Source organism: Chlamydotis macqueenii, chromosome 8 (genome assembly GCF_036417535.1).
Source record: "Chlamydotis macqueenii isolate bChlMac1 chromosome 8, bChlMac1.mat, whole genome shotgun sequence".
NCBI lineage: Eukaryota > Metazoa > Chordata > Aves > Otidiformes > Otididae > Chlamydotis > Chlamydotis macqueenii.
In genome coordinates this window covers 31,073,006-31,095,250 of record NC_141563.1, presented here as the reverse complement: position 1 = coordinate 31,095,250, position 22,245 = coordinate 31,073,006, and the positions used below count along the sequence as shown (strand labels likewise).

General features: G+C 41.6%; 1 protein-coding gene across 3 annotated transcripts in view; it reads left to right on the top strand.

Moving 5' to 3' along the window:
* FAF1 (Fas associated factor 1) overlaps positions 1-11,725 on the top strand; it is a 167,605-nt gene extending 155,880 nt beyond the window's left edge. For all 3 annotated transcript variants that reach the window (XM_086753732.1, XM_086753731.1, XM_086753733.1), the window contains one exon: positions 8,564-11,725. In XM_086753732.1, coding sequence (XP_086609858.1) covers positions 8,564-8,647 — 84 coding nt within the window. In that variant the 3' untranslated portion in view covers positions 8,648-11,725. The remainder of the gene's footprint in view (positions 1-8,563) is intronic.
* Positions 11,726-22,245: the final 10,520 nt, after the last annotated feature.

The window sequence follows — 22,245 nt, the reverse complement described above, 5'->3', positions numbered from 1 at the left end:
GAATGTTTTTGTAAGTTCAGGGAAAATTTAACGTGTGATCCATGTAATTTTTCCAGTAGTTTCAGTTACTGGTATTTTTATTTCCTACTACATAAAATAGTACTTGTCTATTTTAATTCACATAATTTAAAATTTTTCAGGTCACTGGAGATATGATGGTGGCATGTGTTTATCAGCTATGATCTAGTTTACACAAGGCCACAGCCACTTACAATGGTAGAGCTCCCTCCTCTTGTCATTTAAAACTGTCCTTAAGTCAATACCACCTGCCCTTGTCTTTCCTCTCTTTTCAGGATACATTGTTATTTTATTTATTCAAGCAGTTATGTTTAGTTTAGTTAAGACACTGAGAAGTTGTCTAAGCAAATTGGCCATACCAGACCAGCATATTCCCATGCCTCTTCTAGAAGTGTGATTTCTGATCGTTCTTCCTGATGACTTGTAATAGCAGAACAACTGGACTGATGAACCTTGAGTGCAAGAGGAACGGACTACTTATCGTTGCAGCCAGGATGCTGAAGTATTTGCAACCCCTAGGTTTTATTGCTTTTAACAGGTTTGTTGTTCACAAAGAATAGTATCAGTCTTTCAGTCAGCACCTACAAAGGGAGTTTGGGACATTCTTGCCCTACTGAAGTCAATGGCAGTACTTTAGAGAATATTGGGTAGATTTTGCTTCTTGAAATGTAATGTTTACTTTGGTGGAAATATAATTTCCATTAGGCAGTCAAAAATTCTGTAAGTATTCCAGAAGGATTTTTCCTAATGTTTTCTCCCAAGACAGACAGACTTTTCACAGCCAGTGTCTTTGCATCAGTTACTGTGATATCCGAAGAGAAAGACTAAAGGCCTTCATGTATCAAGTCACTGAAAGGAGATGGAAGGCATGTCTTCCTCATCTCGTTAGATGTAAGCTTATTCTAAAAAGAAGTAGAATTACATTCCATAGGTCAATATAGTTTCTGATCTCTTACAACAGTTCTACTTGAATACAGGGAATGTTTAACCAACTTCAGGAAGCAGGTGTGCATTTCAGATGAGCTGTTTTACTTAGGACTCACTAAAGTAAGCAAGCATTCCCCACAGCACTGAGTACTCACTGCGGTATGTGAACTCTCCGTTGAGTCATCCTCATTAGTTAACCCAATGACTAATGGCAACCATGTGATTAATATATTCCACCCAAGCACATCCCTCTGACCAAATGTGTTCTTTTATTCAGCGCTGCCCCATTTTACAAAACATTTATTTCAGGGGAGGTGCGTTATTGTTCACAGGAAGATGTCTTAGTTAAGCCGCAGAGCTTTGCTTGCATTTGGCATTATGCAGTGTAAACTGGGCCTAAGATATTTTATACTTTTTTCCCCAAAATTCATGCTTAATGTCAATTTTGTGGGCTTTTTTCCCGTTGTAGGAAGAAAATGTAATGATAAAATACCAGTCAAGAGCCTTTGTAGTAGTATGATACTAAGAATGCTGCATCTGGTTACCAGAAAATTTAATGATCTCCTGCTGTTTTGGTAATTGCATAAGTAATACATCAGACTAAATCACCAAAGCAGTCCTAGGCGTGCTTTTTATTCTATTTACCTATCTACCAATCACAATGTTATACTGTAGATATCATTGTGGTAGCTGAACATCTTAATCCTTTGAACTTGCGATAAAAACCCTTTTGGATTGTTTTTCCATGCAGTTATAATGAAGTGCACATGAATCTAACCCTGGGTCATTCTCCTGTGAGTGACTGTGTTCACATCCATTCCCCTTTGGGACGTATGCAAAGCAAAGTTCTTGCAGTTCATTTAGAGCGCTAAATGTATTTATATGTTTTCAGACTTCCAGAAGATGTGGCTGTTTGTGTCCTTCCAGCTCTTCATCAGTATCCACAGTGAAAACTGTAGTATTTCTGGGGCTATGATCTTTCTTCTCTGTAGCTAGCACATTTTAAAATAATGAAATACATGAATAATTGTTAGCTTGATATAAGCACGCTGGCAGCAGTGCCCACAAGCAAAAGTGTTTTGCTCCTTGGCACAGCAGAAGGGATGCTTAACATACAGATGCTCTCATCTGTAAATGCCAGTACTTAAACCTTTCCTCTACTGAGCGAGAAAACTGAAAGTAAATCGTGTGAAGGAGTGGGTGATGGAGCTCTTCTGCCTGCAGGTCAGGAAAAGACACGTTCCAGGGTGTTCTGTCTGCTTCTCTTTTGCCAAGAAACCACACAAAGAATTCCTAAATAAATCAAAGATTTCAAACCAGAAGGAAGGAAAGGAGGAAATCAGAAAATCTGAGGAGAGCTTTACAGTACCTTCCTCATCTCTCAAAATCTGAAGTCCTCCGGTCTCAGAGCTGTTGGAACTGTGGAGACCACCATCATCTTGTTCAGTACCTGCAGATAACTCCTCTGACTGCCACTAACTTTAACTTCTTGCTCTCAGCGTATAAGGCAACTGTGTGATCTGTAACGCCATCAATACCACATCAACAAAAGTCATGTTATTGAAAGAGACTCTAATTAATTTAAATACTTTGGTGTTTTCACTTTTCTTGCCAAAATGTAAAAGTGTATTTGTTAGTTTGTTGTTGAAAATGAGCTGTTTTAAGGGCTAGAGAAAGATGCAGCCTTTTTGTAGTGATTTTTCAGTGAGAGTAATTATTAGAAATAAATACAAAACAGATATTCAGTCATGTTAGTAACTGGATATATTTTGGCCATATTTTGGGGGAGTACTGATCGCTAAACAAAATTTGTGATCTTGGGCTAAAAAGAAGCCCAGAACTACCTCAGATCTACCCAAGTGGAACTGCTGTACACAGTGTCTCCTAATGTCTTTTACTGCAAGGTGGATAAACTCTATATGCTTCTTCTACAAACTACTGTTAAAAAGTCGTAGGATTTGGATACAAATTTGATATTTTTGTAAACATAATTGACACCCGGGATTGTATTTAGTTTTGGTGCAAGAGTGAATTTACTGTCTAAAAACACAAGTGATGCAAGTTAGGTTTATAAGCCTTTATTGATTAGAATCTGCAGCAAATTCTTTTTTTGATAGAAGTTATGTTAAGTCAACGAAAATTTACACTATGTAAAGACTGGCGGCATCTCAGATGTCTCAGTGTTGTTTGGCTTTTCTAAGAAAGTGGAACGCATGCTCAAAGTACAGGATATAACAACTTTCTGTTTTAGCAACGTCTGTTTGCTTCACTTAGTAAATGTATTTTTTAAATATGCTTAATCTAAAATACTGTGTTGATAAAATCTCTTCAGAGAAATAAGATAATAAGAGCGTGACATATCTGGATTAAAGCTTAGTATGTAGAACGAGACTAGAAGTCTTTGACATATTTTTCTTTATTTGTGATGGCTTTCTTCAATTCAGATGTAAATTATCTCCAAGTTTATTCAGCTAAACCAGATCTAATTGCATATATTTCTGTAACGTAACCCTACTTTTGTTTGTTGCTCAAGTTAAGCGTATTATCCATATAATCCATAGATATTTCAATAGGTAGAAAGGATTCACTGTATTTGTTTGTGTGTCATTCTGAAAATATAGTTTTTTAAACAGATCTGGTACTTTACCAGGTGTGCCTTTAAGTAATTTCTATTGCATTTATACTTTAGGAGGATTAGGAAGGAGAGTAAAAGAACTCTTTGTCCGTTAGATTCATTAAATGTATTCATGCGTGTGTAAGTGGTATAGAGGCTGTGCTACTCAGGAATCAGATCCTTGTCCTAGGGTGTAGAGAAAGGTGAAGGGTGTGATATTTACTGCTTGTGTAAGTGTCATAATAATTGTGTATTCGATTCTTTACTTTTAAATGACCTTCCTGGGCATTAAGCCATTTTTTTGTATTTATCTTTTCCCTGCAGAGTTAGGGAGGGTAAGGAACCACACCTTTGAAATGGTAAAAGTACAGCTGTTCAGGATTTGAATGTATCATAGAACAGATAGATTAGCCGAGGTGAGGACAGAAAAAATTTTAAAAAAAATATTCTAGAAGGAAAAATACTTTCCTATATAAAAATGTTGTTTAAACTAGTATTGGTTTTCATTACTGAGTTATTAAAAAACCCAAGGAATTTATTCAAAATAAAGTGTAAGTAGCTACTACGTTCTTACAGGAGAAATATAAGCGTTAGCATTACTATCTTTTGGTTTTGCACAGTCTGAAATCATTCAAACTTCAAAGTGTCACAGAAGTTCTTCAAACCAACTAGCTAGTGCTTAGCTGACATTGCCACAGAATTAATTTGAACAAATACCTGTTAAAATAATACATTTCCTGTGCACCAAACCAGCATTGGTTATACAACAAAGCTTTTTAAAAGATGAAGTCTCAGATCCAGTGGACCAAAGTGTAAGGTCCTGTAAAATTGTATCGGTAGTTGGAAGAAAAGTATTGTTTTACCAACTTAAACATATTTCAGTGAAAGTGAAACACTTCATAGCTCAATGGCAAGATCTCACACTGGTAGAAATAAGGTCCTGTTACCACCCTCTGCTCATGTGGCTGGAAAGAGTCTTCCCTGAGAAGAGGGCAGCGTTAAAGTTTGCAGAGAAAGTAATTTTCCTGAAAATGGAAACTCCCAGGGCACTATCTGCTTTGGGTCTGGGACAGCCCTGAATGAACGTGCATGTTATTCTACAGAATTCTGTGAGCTTGAATATTAGTAGTTTTGCGTGTCACTCGAGTTATGCTCTCTTAGCAGCTGAACATTGTGTCCTTCTTCTGCCACTCTCCTCACTATGAAAATTTGGAACAGCTTAGAGCCTCTTTTTAAGGGGTTTTAGTTTACATTTAATTTAAGTACTTACCTTAGCAAAAGCAGAAAATATATTTTGAAAATACATTCACCTCATCAGCTGGTATCACCATGTGATGTGTGAGTGGACTCTCAGAATGCATGCGTGTGACTGGTAGAAAGTCAGATACTGCAGAACTTGAAAATATAGAGAAACACTATGCTTGTAGCATTTGTTTAGGCCTTTTAACAAATGCTGAATGCTTATTTGGGTGGATTTTGCAACCTTAATCAAGAAAGCACAGATTTCACTACATGGGTACCTGCGTCGCCTCCTTGAGTTCAACAGGATCAAATCAGATTGAGTATATAAACACATGCTTAAATGGTTTCCTGTGTAATTGCCAACAATATACAAAAAACCCTTTAAATGATACAGGTGTAGGGATTTTGGACAATGTAACTTACATAATGTGCAGAGCTGTTTTGAAAAGAGCATCGTGCAGTGACATCAGAGCAAAGGATTGTCAGCACTGAAGCGGACTCCAGAATACATCCTAATGATAACAAAACAAGGTACACAGATTAAATAGGAAGGTATTTTTATACTTTGCATTATGAAATAATCCATGTAAATTTATTTAAGCGAATAAAATTCATTAAAACACTACATTGGACACACCTTTGCAGGCTACAGCTCTTCTGGGGTCCTTTGATCTCTCTTATATATTATTCTTTGGTTTCTAATTCTGTTTTATAATACTGTAAATTACAAAGCATCTTAGGTCTTATATTTAATGTATTTCAAGAGAAACCATTTCTTTTGGTAGGAGATGTGTTCACTAATAAGGCTTCTGTTCTTTGTAGTAAACAACATATTTACAAACCACAAATAACAAAGTAGAAGCTGCAGAAGGGTTATGGTGTGATAATTAAGTACAATGGCGACCCATATGAACAGAAAATGCCAAGGAGCTAAAACAAAGCAACAACAGCTTTGTTTGTTGACAGATGTAGGAGCCATATTGTTAGTTAATTGGGTAATGGTGTAAACATTTGCAAACTCTGCTGTCCCTCAGTGAATTAAGCAGCACACTGAAATTATGGTGAAAAGCTGCACAGTCCTTTTGCTGCAGGTACTCCACAGCACTTTTAGCTGACCTTCTACGTAGGAAGACATTGAGGAAGGGACATCATGCGTTGTTATTATTAAAGGTGCTTGAAGTTTGCAAACTTAGACTACGATATGAATCTTGAATTACACTCAAGTGAATAATAGGTTTGCATATGGAAGATTGTGTTCATTGCCTAGGCTTGCTTCTTGGATTTCTTTTTTTTTCCCAAATGTAGAAGAGACTTGTTCTGTCTTCCCTAGCTTTTCTTAAAAAAAAAAAAAAAAAAAAAAAAAAAAAGGTTGCAGGATTTGAAAATAGAGAGGTCTAATTAGATACTGGCTTGAAGTGAAAAGAAGGAAAATTGCTTCTCAGGTGCACAATACCTCATGTGCTGTGAATTGCAGAGACCCCTATTTACCCCGCTGCAATAATGGACTGTAGCAGAATACCAAAATTAAAAAATGCAACAAGACACTTAATTAGCATACTTCTGTAATCACAAACTTAAATGCACTACTTTGGCTGGTTTTTACATAACAGGTTTGCTTTCTAAGATAATAACCTTTCAATAATTTAAGCAGCATCTGTGCAGGAATGCATAATTGGACTGTAGATAATAGGAATCTAAAATTGAGTCTGGTTTTTATAAATTATTTTTCTCTTCAGACATTTAGCAATAGCCCGCCACGGTACATGAAGTTTAAGAAAATATGTTCCTGTTTTAGGAGTCAAAATAATGCATCTGTTTGGGTTTTTTTTAAATTCTGTTTGTTTATTTTTTTAATTCTGTGCAGTTAGAGAGGTGAAATTACATTGATTTCAGTGGACTTAGGAAGTGATAAGCTTTTAATAATTATTTAAATAATGAATTTTCTGTAATTATCTAATAAAACAATGGAAATACAAATATATTTTAAGTTTGCCTGATTGGGGGGGGGGCAGAGAAAGAGGAGCAATACTGTTTTTTTTTAATTGGTAACAGGATCAGTAAGTTATGCTTTTAAGAAAAAATATATTTAGCATTTCTTATTAATTCATAGTACTTGGTGTGCTTGATAGTGTTTTCAAAAAATAATTTTAGAAAGCAGTGGCATTATATGATCATAGATAAAACAAATTTAACTTGGGAAAAGATGTTTATAGGTGTACATTTGCATTTATATCTATAGCATAAGACTAATAATCTATTATTCACAAGCCAACTTCTGATAACTAGTGTGCTCACACAGCGAAATAAACTAAAACAGAATTACCAGGGAAAATAAGTATAAAAATGGGAGTGAAATATTTCAGAAGATGGTAAGATTAAAATGAATATTGTTAATCTTTCTATATGAAGCTTTGCAGTAGTCTTCTGAAGGATGTCACAGCGTTGGCATGTAAACCCAAATGTCTGAAGGACAGGAGGACCCTTGTCATTATTTTGTCTATATAAATAATTATATTATGTAATATTTACAGTTAAAATTTATTTCCATAGAAGAGATTTATCCTTTAGGTAGCAGCCTAGCTTCTAAATAGAATCGTCAACACAAAAGTTTCTTGCCAACTATAAACTGAGAATTAATTGCTTACATGCCTTAAGTGAAAGTCAGTAATGGGACAGTCGGGATGTGGAGCAGCTTGCAGGGTTTGGTGCTGAGATCCAAATGCTGAAGAATTTTGGCAATAATGGTGCAGACAGTGCCTGTATCATTATTTTTCAAATTGCATGGCATTTAACCCTCACTGGAATTCTCCTGTATGCCCACCTGCACAAATGACTGTCTAAATGCCTTCACAAATCCGACGAGCAGTCAAGATTCCAGAGAACAATCCTGTAACACAAATGTACACACCTAAGTGTCTACATAACTGATATACAGACACGTAGTACTTATTATGCATGTGTGTGCGTGTGTATACTTGCATTGTATGTATACACTTCAGTGGCTGGGTCGAGGTGCAGTTTCACCATACAGGGAGCTGATTTAGCATCTCACTGCCAGTGAAAGGAGGAGCACCCTGCTTCCTCCCGGCTCCCTACTGCTTAGTGCTTTTGCTACTTCCCTTGCACTGGATTTGGTATTGACTGGACTTGTGCGTGCACCAGTTAAACTCACTAGCATGACGGAAAAATAACCAAACAAGTAAAAGTAGACAGTTTTCTCCCAGCCTAGCTTCATTGAGGTGGCTGATACACATCAGAGTGAGTGAAGGTTAGGTGCTTCACCATGTGACTTGGAGCAAGAAAGGGAGTAGGAAAATAGAGGCAGAATAATTTTCCCCTTTCAATGGGGAGATCGTGTTGGATTGGCTATGCTGCTTGCACCGTCAGGTTGATTGACATTGTAGGATACTTATCTGGGACTACAGTTTTATTTTTCATCTTAACTCGTGTTCTAGTAATCCTTCCAAAATATCTTAACTTTGACAAAACCAGATATATTCACGTATTGATTTATGGTAGAAAAACAGACCTCCTTGGAATTAATGTTGTGGATTCTGTTTACTGTTATAACAAAATAATAATAATAACAACACACAAAATACAATATATACTTATTTATTTACATCCTGGGAATTCATACGCACAACTTCAGTTACTACTGACAGAGGGACTCAAAAACCTTTGCAGTGAAAATCTCCCCTGTGAAAATCAACAGTTCAAAAACATCTACTTACACATACCTTCTTGTTCTTATCTTTACAGGTGACCCAGCTGGATCCAAATAAATCATTACTGGAGGTAAAACTGTATCCTCAAGAAACCCTTTTCCTAGAGGCAAAGGAATAGATCAAACGAGATTGTAGGACTAATCATCCTTCGACAAGCCAGAGGCACAGCTTCGAAAGGAAGACTTCTATCAACGCCACCTTGTACTATCATCCAACTCAATTCAATGTCACAACTTTGCCTCTTGCAAGAATCCTGAAAAAAAATTGAAAAAGCATAGCTACTTACAGTTTCACATACATGAGTATATGTTTCCAACCTCATTTAAATGAGCAGAGGATAAAATTCTGCTATGAACACTGAACGTTATGACTCTGTTGCTCACTTATCATCCAGCTTTTGTTATAATTAATGCACTGTTAAAATGTGAGTGATTGTTAAGTAGAATTTTTACTCCTCAAATGCCCCTTTTTCACCAAGAAATCTTGGACATTTCTGCCTGTACTTTTGACACTATAATGCTGTATATTTGATATCTCGCTGAGCCAGTGCTCTCATATATATGCATTTTATTTCTGTGTTTGAATTTCTACTTTGTCAACTAATTTAAAAAGGCAGAAAAAATTAACAGGACATTCTCAGCCATGGAAATTTAACAGTATTATAGTAGAAAGCATATAATTTTTGTTAGTACTTTCTGACTTCTTTGATAAGATGTAAGGTTTTGTTTGAAGAATATAGTTTGACATATATGCGAGATATTTATTTCCTGGTTCTGCTTTGGGTCTCAGTTCTGATTCAGTTTAGGAAGTATTCTCCATTACATTGCAGTGTGTGAAACTGCTTATTGCATGATGTGAATATTTAAATAACATTAGAAATGGCCAGTACCAGAAACCTGGTATCTTGCCAACACTTCAGGAATCAGCTGATATTGAATATCAGCTGTTAAAAACCTTTCAAATACCAGATACAAAAGTTCTTTATTTCTCATTGTGAAAGAAAGGGCAGTTCCCATTTTAGCAGTTTTCCTTCATTCTGGCACCCGTTTGTATCCTATTACTCTGCTGTTTTAAAGCACCTTGTTTGTTTCATCAAACAATGCGTATCTTAAGGGTGGTGTAATGAGAAATCTGCCTTATTATTGCACACTTTGGACATTTTAACAATAGATTACTGATCCTGTCTCAAATTAAAGAAATCCTAGTTCTCTTGTCTGAAATGTATGCACCAACTACCTGCTATCTGATGTGGAAAAATCTGGTACTTTAAATTTCTCAACCATTGAATGAGCATACTGAGTCTAAGAATATAACGTACACTTGATGCCAAACCTGCATCAAAACTGGTTTGGTTGATTTTCTTTTCTTTTCTTTTCTTTTTTCCTCTAAATCTCTGGACTTAGAGTATAGTGCACAATAGCACTACAGAATCGTCATCTGCTAATCAAACTTTTTTTTAAGCCTGGCACATTGTTTTCCACATTTGTTTATATGAAATTCGTAGTGTTTATCGTAGCAAAATGAGTTCTGATTTGAAAATTTTATACTAAGCAAAAACCAATTGCACACATCTTTTAGACTTTCTTTTTTCTTTGGAAAGATGGTGATATAAAATTAAATGTATGCCTATTATTAGGATGTTAGTGAAACCGATACATTGTTATCTTTACCAAAAATGCAGATTTCTGAGCAGGAAAAGCCTTACTCTACCTTTTGTAATTCTGCAATTAGTGAGTGCTACATCAGACACGTTTAGAAGTGAAGTATCTATGACAAACAAAAGGCTTGGAATTGTAAGCAAATTCTAATCATTTGCAGTTCACAAATAAAAGAATCCATAGCCAATAGAAAGATAAATGTACATGTAATGGAAAGCTGAATGCAGACACTTCATTCTGAATTTTTGTTTTCTTACAAAAAAAAAATCCACTATGTTTGTTAAATAAGAAATTAACATAGGTTGCAAATTGGGGTGATGCTGTTTCTACAAACAATCACAGTAACACATACAGCAGGATTTTAAAGTGATGCATATCTTTCTTTTTTTTCAGATTAGCTCTTCCTTCTAAGCTGGCTATTGAGGAAGGGAATTGCTGAAATACTGCTACACAAAGCAAAGCGACCTTTATATTAATCTGTTCTGTTTAACTTCTGTTTGATCTCATCAGGCTGTTTCCTCTCACTCAACTTTATTTCTGTATTTTGATGATATATTCTTTACTTCAATACTAGTTTCATAAAGTTATTAAATGTGGCTTGAATATTTGTTGAATTTGTTGAGGTCAGTGCTCCCAGGGTTTGTTTGGCCTTCTTTTTAGTAAACTCTTTTATTATTTTTTCCCCCATTTTGTTCATATTGCAGAATACACTGTCATTATCAAAAAGTTCTGGTGATAATTAACTGGAAGTGTTCAAAGTGGTGGCATTACTGCCCTCTGATATAAAGATATCAGGATCAGTATATAGGGATCACAACGTAAACAGGTGTATCACTCTTTAAATAAAACATTTATGATTTCGGTCCTTAAATACTTCGGGCCTGATTTCAAGAAGCAACCGTCTAGAGTCACCTTTCAAAATTACACCCTCGATGCAAACGAATGTGTGTAGAAACATTATTATTCTATGCCGTGATTTTCTGCTCTCCTAAACCATGGTATTCACTTCATGTGCTCTGCTGGCATGCTCAATGCTGTAGGCAGTCCGGGCTAATTTTGTAATTCAGTATTACCCTAAAACTGTTAACACTTGCTACAGAGCATTTTCCTGATTCTACCTTTTTATCTTCATGTTCTTCACGTTAATGGATTATCATTAACGTGATTAATGCATTAGTTGTAAGTCTTAAGGAATTACTGTTAATGAATGGAATCCTGTACGATGTGTCGACTTTCATTATTGGCCTCCGGAGCATTACAGTGAAGGCGGGGCATGCTCTGGCTTTTGGAGAAACTTCATGCCTATTGACACTGGTGTTCGAAATCATCATTAGAGAATATGCAGAACACAAGTGTTTGCTCTGTATTCTCTGCATACGCACTCTTAAATTTAGTAAGAGTGCTGAGGGTGTTTCAAGTGGAGCTATATTGGGGGTTTTGTTTATTCTTTTTAATGTAGCAGAAAAGGACTTTGGCTTTCGTAAACTGTACCTACTCGGTGACATTAGAAACTTAAAATAAATTTTCAATTACAGTAATATTTCTACTAAAAAGTTATATGATTTCACGCTTCCATATGTGGGGAAAAACAAAATCGCTGTGACCCAGACTCACAGGAGAACTGAAGCACTTCGTTATCTAAGCCCCATGTCCAGGCTCCCTAAAGAATGCACGGGAAGATTTTAGGTGCCTTAAAATGGGGTCCACAACAAGCAAAAAATACGTAAGTAGATCTCCAAACAAAGCAAAGCAAAAAGCCCACATGTGAAGAGTCGCTACCAGGCAGAACCAGCAACTGGTGGGAGCGGTTGGTAGGAAATGCTAACGATGAAGATGTCTTGTGTATGCCATTCCTCACGGGAGCTAGGGCCCGGAGTGCCTCCTTCCACTTAGGGCTCACAGCACAGAGACCAAACGTCAAGGTAAAGACCCAGTCCTTTCTTCCAGCATTTGACAAAGTGCAGGCTACGTTTTTGTTTTGAAACAGCGATGGTGGCTTTCTCCTGGGTCTCCCCTGCAGTACTGACTGGATTGTACTTTACACTGAAGTTTTACCACATTGTGCGTTATATGGGCCTGAGGAGAAGCAAGCCCCTATGCCAGACAAGACTATTCCAACAGCGCCATAGTACAGGCTGCTCTTAATGTGTGTACTCACTCTCTGCTGTCAAAGCTGTCTGACTGCCAAAGTACAGAATTCTTTAAGCTTCTTGAACTGTGCAAGCAGGAGCCACAGTCTTCAGGCCGGCAGATGGGACACTTGCCTGGGATCAGCTATCCAGCTCTTCCCAGTGACAGTTCATTGCAGTCATTGGTCTTTCCAGACAAATGCCTGAGGAGGAGAGACTGAATATTGATTCTGCACCCTGGTTAAACTTTCTTATTGTACTTGTATGAAAGAGAAGGCAACAGCAGTAGCCTTAATTATTTTATTTTTTTTCCTGGACAGATCATGAAAGCAAGCAGAAATTACTATATACTGCACACAGCACGATCCATTCTTCACTACCTGAAACCACTTCCTCACAGGTGACAGATGGAGGAATACCCAATTTAGCACTAAACCTGTAAGGATCCAGGCAGTTTTGTACTCAACTTAACCTGGTATAGATCTGCAGTGCTGCTGGAAGAGCCACCTCTGCCCCCATCTTGCACTGGGACTAGGCAAATTAATCCAGTTAAAAACTAACCCTTTTTTTTCCTGGAGTAGTTTCCAGACTGATCCAGCTCACTGAGCTGCTGTATGTACACCAGCAGAGACAAAATGCAGGAGAGGATGGAGCATGCAGGGGGTGAGTAACTGAAGATGAGAGGGAGAGGAAGGCAGGGCTGTTCCTTCTGACAACAGTGCTGATTTATGTGGCATTATGTTGATCGTGGTTCACAAAATATTTTTTTAATACTTCGTTATTACCTTTACATTTAACTTTCACTTTTGCATTTCAAGCAAATTAAACAAGTGGTATTAAACAAGTTTTGCTATCTGAAGTCCCCGTAACTTTTGTGAAAGGTGGCAGACCGGAATTCAAGGAACAGGGAGCCAGACAGGAGGTGCCATGAGTGTGTGCGGTGAGGGCAAGGCTCAGCCTAGATCCAGCTCTTGCTAGTCACTACAGGCCCGAGAGAGCAGCCCCAGTACCCTACCTGCAGGAAGAAGTTTCAGTGGGATTTAATGTCTCATTAGATACCAGCGCATTCGCTCCTTCATTGGGGCTTTTCTCTGTGGATTCTTTTATGTGTAATAAAGACTGAAGTCACACTGCAGCCTTAATATAATTAAATTAAAATGTCAGTCGATTGCTGGTTATAGAAGTAGGCTTCGTTAGGTCCTGTGCTCACAAAACTACTGGTTAACACAATCATTATTTTGTACTTACTACCAATGAGTTTCATTTACTCTTTTTCCAACTCCGTGTTGTGACAGTCTTCCACAGTTGATTTCTATTCACTTTCGATCCAGTCACCTTGAATGAGTGTGTGTCATTCATTAATGTCATCACCTCACCACGGCTGGCTTTTTCCAGATAAGGTATGAGTACCACAGGTTCCCGCACAGATCCCTGGGGACATTGCTGGTATCCTTTCTCACTCTGAAAACTGTTGATTACTGCTTCCAGCTATCAATCTCTGAGTAATATTCTCTTTTTTTTCCTCAGGAAAAGATGTTTCCACCATAGTAAACATCACTGCAAATGACTAGCCTGGTGTTCCTGCAGTTGCTCTACTTTCATTAAGTACTGCTTTTACACCCTGAGAATATATTAGTCCAATTATCTTTCTGGCAGCCTTCCTCTTTGTGGTATTTTTAATGATCTTTTACACCTTTGGCAATTGTTCCTCAAGGTCTGTCAGTTTGAGTTTTGTGTCTTCTAAAAGTTAACTTTCCACAGTCGTGTCCTTTTCTGTTCTCCACATTTGAGTCTGTCTTTCAGTTGCATCATTTAACGTGCTGGCTCACGTGGCTCGACTACTTCTGGAGTGTTTTTTTGTAACATATATGTGTACTCTGAGGATCTAAGACAGCGTCTTCAAATAGTTTTCATTACAACCTCAGTCTTTTACCTGTGACTTCATTTTCCTTTATGATCTTCCTCTTTATGCAGTTTTCTTCTTAAAAAGAAATCCTACTCTGGTGATATTTTTTTTTTTTTGTAAAATGGTGAATATAAGTATTTTTTCATATACCTCAAAATGTGTTTTCTATCATTTAATTCACCTCTAGCTTTATCTGACCTATTGTCACATTCCCTATTACCACAAACTACTATTTTTCGTAGGTATTTTATACTTTGTAACTACAGCATCTTATTCATGATCTTGTCTTTTTAAAATTTACTGAGATACTTAATTTGTTGTCATTTGAAACCTCCCATTCTGTTTCAACCATTTTAGAAGTTTTAATTTTTTTCTAATATGTACATGGGAATATTTTTCATTTTGTCTAGGTCTATTTGCCTGTTTTATGTGCCCTGATTAACTAGGACTTCCGTTGTGTAAGGAAAAGCAAGCATTTCCAAAATGTGGTGGCAATTGAGAAGGAATTTTTTTTAATGACAATTATAAACTCACATCTACAGATGAGCTTAATAAATTATTTTGTGGATCTAATCGAAAAAAAGCTAGGGGCTTTTTTAGAACTTAAGTGTAACCTGCAAATCGCAGAGAACATTGAGTTGCTGAAAAATACTTCTGCTTTTTCAAGGTTTAGAAGAAGGTGAATAAAGACATGGTGTGACTGCTGCAGTATCCTCTAACACAGAAAAAGAAAAAAAAAAAAAAAACCAAAACCAGAGGCTTTCAAGATTACAATTGTTCAATCCATTTTAGCTTTTACTTTACCAGTCTTCCCTAGTCAGACAAAAAGTGGATATATGCACGTGTATTAAAAGCATTGAAGTACTCTCAACTGAGAAGTCTTGATAGAAAACATTCCTCTCATTTTATAAGCAATTTCAAGGCAAATGTGCAGTTTATTCCTTTGACAATTACATTTTGGCAGCCACTGCATTCTTGCATCTTTCCCTGTATTTCAGCTGTTTTCAAGTGTATTTTTTCCTTCAGATAATGCTTATTCTCATATTTGCTTTCTTGTCATCACGCAATCGCTATGCACGAACAGTATTTCTTATCAATGAAGAACCACCAGATTCAACAGAATACACATTCTAACCAGTTAACCCTCTGAGAATTCTTAATTTTGCTTTACAAACGCCCTGCTCATTTTATTAGCCTTTATCCAGCTGCCGTCATAGTCTGCTTCTGGAATCAAACCAATGCCTTGTGAAATTATCACAGTTTTCCAAAACGGATCAAAGTGGTGATCTGATACCTCTACTTTTTATTGAAACAAAAATGCTGCCAATAACAGAAATAATTAAGCAAATGAAAGTGGATTCCATAATCTAGAGGCTCCTTGATGCCTGCTTTAAGATTCACAAATAAAAAATGCTCTAAAATGTGCTTAGCTACTGTGGTTCTTAAGAAATGGCACAGCACAACCGATCGTGCTGTCATGAACGAGTCATGCTCTCTGTGCTGAAAGAGGCAATAGTATCGAGAGTGACCGTGTTGCCTTTACACCATCCCGTAGTAAAATAATTTCCCGTAAGCAGACTGAATCCTTAGGAGACCAATTAAACTAACTTTATAGCAGTTATGCTCTACTGGGCTGGTGAAAAGGGGCTGGTCACAGCAGGGTAAGAATCAAGCTCATAAATGAAGAGCAGATGAAGCAGAGGAGTATGAAAGAACAACAACGGAAATTACACTCAAAAAAGCTGATAAAGTCTTGTTCCAGAAATAGTAACTTAGGCTTGACCTTTGTATTTAAAATTCCAGCTTCTAATGGATTCTTTCTACCAATAAATGTTTTTTCCCATTATTTTAAAAACATCATAAAAATTAATATTTTTTTAATTATTACATCTTTATGAGAATCATATAGCAAGTAGAATTGGTTGCCCTCCAAGTGTAATGTGGATTTAAAAAAAAATATCTTTCAGTTACCATAATCACAGATATTTTTAATTGCAGACAATCCATTTATCTCAAACAGAAAATGGATTTTCAGGTTATTTATATGCCACTTCGAAAAAGGACTAATAATTATTAATAAAGTAGGTAAGGTTCACATGATTTTAAGGACAGAGTAAGGCTGAGGACTTTATACACTGTGTACAATGTAACAGTATATACATTACTGCTTAAGCCCTGCAGAAAAATGTTGCCTCCTCACAACTAAAGAGGAAATTAATTATTTTACAAGGGAAAAGAAATGTTATTAATAACAAAAAGAAAGGCCCAGTTCTTACAATAAAGTATTATCCAGACTTGGAATTACATGAGAGAAGTACACTTAAACATAGACACACTGCATAATTTAGTCTCAACATGAGACTAAATCGTCATGTTATCTAAGGGGGGAAAGTCTCTACTGCAGCACTAACCACCAAAAAACGTGCACTCCTCCTTTTGATGGAAGGTTTCTTGAAAACCAGTTTGTCCTGTCTGAGTAACTAAAATCTCCAAAGCTAGATGGAAAAAGCACAACAATTCTTCACCCTGGGGAAAAAAAAAAAAAAGAAAAAAAACAATTCCAAGACTTCTTCAACTTCACCTTTTTTGCCCCCTGTGGAGGCAATATTGTTCAGTGTCCCATAAATCCAACCTTTTTGAGTAACCATGTGGTAGTGTCATGTGCTTAACGGGACAGCGTAGCTTGTACCGAAAGGAACCATTCTCTGCCTTCTCATCCCATGATTTTAACCGGTTTCAGACCCCTTTCCCGTCCTTCCTCATCTGCAGAAACCAGCTGCGTTGCCGTCCCACCTTCACCGTCACTTCTCCCAAGGCCTCACAACCAAGTCTGGGCTTTTGCTCCTGCATGTTTTTGGGGATGACACCAGGTTTCCAGGCCGCCCAACCAGGAGTCACCTAGAAGCGGCTGGGTGCAGGCCGCAGCTGTGGGAGCCAAGGGCCACCACTCGCTGCTCGGCTGGGGCGCTCTGGACTTTCGGGGGCCATTTTTTTTTTGCACGCAGAGTGATGCCCTGAAAAGAGCGGGAGAGGTGCCTGCGTCCCCATTCTCTTTCTTTGGCAGAGAAGCGGGAAGGCGGCAGTACCCGAGCAAGGCCCGGGCTCCGCTGGGACCCGCCTGTGAGTGAGGGGCGCGGGGGCGGGAACCGGGGGCCAGAGGCGCGACGCCAATTCGCGGCTTCGCACCTCGGGGCCGTGACAACCCCGGCGCGACGCAAGAGAGCGGGGAGAGGAAACCCTCCCGCGCCCAGCAGCCCCCCCTCGGCCCCTCCCGGGCTGGGCAGAAGCCCTGGGCGGAAAAACACCGCTCGGGCGGGCGGGCTGGGGTGCGGCCGCGCACCCACCGCCCTGCCCGCGGGGTCTCCGTCTCCTCCCCCCAGCCACGCTCGGCGCAGATCCTCCGCGGCCGCGCTGACAGGGCGGAGCTGGAGCCGCACGGCCGCGGCGGGACGTGCCCGTCCGCCCCCCTCCAAAAATTAAAAAAAAATTAAAAAAAAAAAGAAAAGTTTAAAAGTTGGAAGAAGCCCGAGCTGGGGCGAGACGGCTCGTTGCCGTGAGCACGGTGGCGGCGTCTGCGGGAGAGGGGGCCGCGCAGCGCTGAGAGGGAGCGCGCACGGAAAAAAAAAAAAAAAAATTGGCATTACCGGAAAAAAAAAAAAGAAAAAAATCAACAAACAAAAACCCCCCAAACAACAACCAAACACAGGGAGCCGAGAGCCCTGCATTGCCCCAGCGCTGCCCGGCCCCGCACGGGTTGCGGATGGGCCGGAGTTCAGCGCGGACAAGTCTGCGTTTGCGGAAGGGCCCCGTTAAATACTGTAATTTTTTTTTTTTTTTCTCCTAAGTGCGTGCGGGTTTTGACGGTGCTGTGGAAATGGTTCTCTTCTCCCGCCCCTTCGCAGACCCTCTCAATCCCTTCAGCGATACCGGGTGTATTTGTCTACCGCATTCCGGCAGGATTGCTGAGCTCCTAGGGCAGCAAACATGGATTTGGGGGGGCTGAGGGGGGGATCCTCTGGCAAATCCGACCAGGCTCGTCATGATCATGAATAAAAATAAAAGGCTTAATCGTCTGCTTTCGGCTAACGAAACAATTTAGCCTCCGAAATATGGAAGCGCCCCGATGCGCTGAGTCGGGCCGGGCAGGGCGGGTGCGGGAGGGAGATTCCCCGCACCTCGGGGTGCAGGTGCCGCTGTCACAGGTGGGGGGCTCTTCCCCGCCCCCCGCCCCCCCCCCCCACCGTGCCCCGAACGGGCCGCCGTACCCCGGCGGGCGTGAGGGAGCTCGGGATGGTTTTTAATTACGCTCCTTCCCTTTGCTGCCTTCATTTTTCCGCACCCTTTGCAGCGAGACACACTTGGAATCAGAGCGGTTGTGACATTTTGGTGGCAGCTTATTGTGTGGAACACTTAAAGTTTAAAAAACAAGCCCCATAGAAGTTGAGGGGCTTAAAGCAGCCCCCTTTGTGGGGCAAGACATAGAGTTTTGATTCTGGACAATGGTGTTTCTCAAATTTCTTCCAAAAACCTGCACCCCATCTGTGATCTCAATGAAATCGCTTTTCTCTCTCCCTTCAATTCATTTGGCAAAGGCGAAGCAGATGCATGGGACGGGGTCTGAATTTTAATTATTAGGTTTCACCTGAAACAAAACAGCAAATCCTTTTTACCATGTGTTTGAAGTTAGGAGACGGGTAGGGGGATATAAAATATAATTAAAAAGCTCTCGGATCGTTAGGGAGCTGACAAGAGGCTTTTTAATGAACCTCTCCCAGCGCCCTATAGTAAATTAGCGGAGCTTTCCAGAGCCATCCCGGCGCTGAACCGCTGCCTCCCCTTTACCTGCGTGTGCGTGACAGCCTGTGTTTCCACGCCGTGGGCCCACGGCTGTAGAGCACACGCGTGTTTCCCTGTGCCATGAAAAACGCCGTTGCTACGTTGGTTCCCAGCGGAGCCTTCGCTGCCCCGCAGCCCCCTGCAAGGTGATGGGGTGCGAGAGACAGCCGGTGCCGAGCCCCCCCAGCCCCCCCCCCAGCCCCACGGCTGCCGACCCAGGGTCCCGCTCTGCCGGTGTGCAGCGTTCCCAAACGCTCCCCACACTCTGGGACCCCCTCCCACTCCTGCCGCCCTCCGCGCATTTATCTCAAAGTGCATTTAACCATCAATAAGGTGCGAAGGGAAAATTGTCTGTCACTTTAATCCATGCCCGAGGGGGCTGGGAAATAAAAAGGGAGAGGGTGAAGGAGGGAGGGAGAGAGAAAAGGAAAGGTCTTAAAGAGCCTAAAATCCATGCAAGAGCTGTGGGAATGAGGGAGTCAGGCTCTGCTCTCCCGGCCATCCCTCAATTCGGGATATGCGCCCTGCGCAAGGGGACTGCGCGGCCGCGGTGCCCTCGAAGGTGAGCGGGTGTGCTGGAGGAGAACCGCTCCTGCCCACCTGCAGCCGGCAAACTCATCCCTCGGGGGAGGGTGGGAGAGCAGCTGCGGGGGGGGATCGGCATGGCACCCCCGGCGCAGGGGGCTGCCCCCCAGCTGGGGACGCCCGGCTCCCCCCCTGCGCGGGGAGAGGCTGCCTTCCCTACTCCCCCACTGCTGTTTAGGTTGCTTTTCCCGTTTCTTTCCCTTCCTTCGGGAAGCCCCAGTCCGAGTCTCAGCCAAAACCGGGGGACATCAGCCAGCACCAAGGGCCCGGGGGACGGAACCCGATTTTTTTTTATTTTTAGCTCCAGCGCATGGAGTGTGTATGTGGATTTTTGCGTGTGTGCGCTCTTTTTTTTTTCTCCCCCCCCGCTTCTGTGTGTCCGTGTGCGTGTGTGTGTGTGGATGGGCACAAGCTCTCAGAGAAAAGAAATTTTAGAGTAACAACTAAAGGCTTTTCTTGTGCAGTTATTTTAAGGGCTTTGTTCAGTGCCTGAAGGGGGATGCGCCCGTTTGTTCGGGAGGGGATTCATCACATGCCCCTTTCATGTGAACCAGAGGTTAACAACCTAATGAGCACTTGGTGAAGAGATGAAGCGTGTAAAGAGCCCGATTTTTTTTTTTTCCCAAATCCCGGGCTGCCGTCTGGGGGATGTGCTAACCTAACCTCGGCCGGCCTGGTCGTCCCCGCACTTTTCCAGCGGGAGGCCCCGGGAGGCAAACGGGGACCAGTAGCTCCGGCAGCGGGAGAGCCCCTTCCCAACGCCCCATGGGGAGCCGGGGGGCAGCCCCGCCGCTACATATGTTGGGTCAAGTCTCCCCATTGTCAGCCTGTAAAAAGGTGTAAAAAAACTCAATCGTCTGTAGCTTTTTTTTTTTTTTTTTTTTAAGGGAGGGCTTACCCGGGATTTGTTGCATAATGGGTTGTTAAAAAAGTAGAGGGTTGAATTAAAACTGTTCCCTAGTCACTTTTAATTAGACCGCTCTATTTAATTAGCAAAGTTGAAACATGCAATTAAAATTAGCTCAGTTTAGCACGTATTAAAGGAAACGGGGGGACGCGGCTCGGGCTCAGAGGAAAGGCAGTCGGAGGGGAAATGGCGGAGAAGTTTGAGTGGGAGTGAAACGACTCTGTGGAGGTGATTCAGCCAGCGGCCATCTGTCCGAGGGCCCGGCGTCCTCCTCTTCATCACGAACCCCCTCCTCGTGCCCATATAGTGACCGTGTCACCCCCCGACTCGAGGCGTTACACACGAAGGGTGCCGCTGGATGCCGCGAAGCCCCCCGAGAGCTTGCAGATGTGTACACTGAGGATCTTTTATTTTCTAAAAAGCCCCGTGCTGGGTACAGTGAGTGCCCCGGGGTGGCGGGGGTCCGTGGGGTGCAGCCCCCCGGACTGCGGGGCAGAGAGAGAGGAGCCCACGCAGGAATACGTGGAGCCCCGTTTTCCATTTATTTCCTTCCACAAATCTCTCTCCCGTGTCTCTCCTTCCTCACCCACGGGGAGCCGGGAAATCGAGTTAATAATGTTTCAAATACTTGAGAAGTGCGGGCTCTCCCCGCTCCGGGATCTGCGGAGGTTGCGTGGAACTGGGAGGAATGGGCCTTTTTCTTGGGGAGAGGGCGGGGGGGAGTGGGGAAGGGTAATTTTCATTCTTGTAATATTGGTTTGGGGATAATTACTTTTAATGTCAAAAAGATTTAGTTTAATATCATCTCTATTAGGCTGCTGAGCGGATAATTAAAAGTGAAGATGATAGCAGCAGGGAAACAGATGGCATTTGCTTACTTTGATTCAGTAGGTAAATAATGAAAAAGTCAATGGCAAACCCCCTCGAACAATTGAAACCTTAAAGAGCACTAACATTAGCGGGTACTTACAAACCGCCTTCCGCTAAGAACCAGATGAAAATACACTAATCAAGAACTATATTTCTCTGGGATGCTTCCGGGCGTGCCTGGCTGCCTTCCCCTGCACGGCAGCCAATAGCCGGGCTCTTTTTAATTAAGATTTTACTACTGTAATTGGGGGAAGATGCGGCGGCACCCTTGCAGGCAGCCCTCTCCGACTTTAGCACGGGAGCCGCGGGACGGAGGGAGCCCTGAGGTGACTCGGTGGGAGCGGGGAGAGAAAGGAACACAGGGAAGATGGGGTCTTCTGGAAAATAAATATTAAAAAAAAAAAAATCTCGTGCTTTTTTCGCGCTGACCCAGCGGGGATGATCGTTCGGCAGCAGCCGGGGCAGCGCGCAAGGAGACGCGGCCCCTCGCGGGATCCCCGTGGGGCTCTAACGCCGCTTTTCGCTCGCGTGGAGCCCGGCGCGGGTTGCCCAAACAGGGCAGGACCGGAGCCCTGAGCCGAACCGTGGCTGCTCGCCCGCGGCGAGCCCCTGCGTGGGGAGTGGCGGGGCGGCGAGGGCCTGGGTTCGTTTCAAACAGAAATGAATTTCAGTGGAGGGGGGTGGGCGACACGGCAACAGCAACCCCCCCGTGGGTCCTCCCACTCACGCAGGGCTCTGGCAGGCCGGGACAAAGCTGGAGAAAGCCCTTACCTCACGACAAGCCCCGTCCGCGGCTTTGCTGAGCCGGCCTAACTCACGACCAAG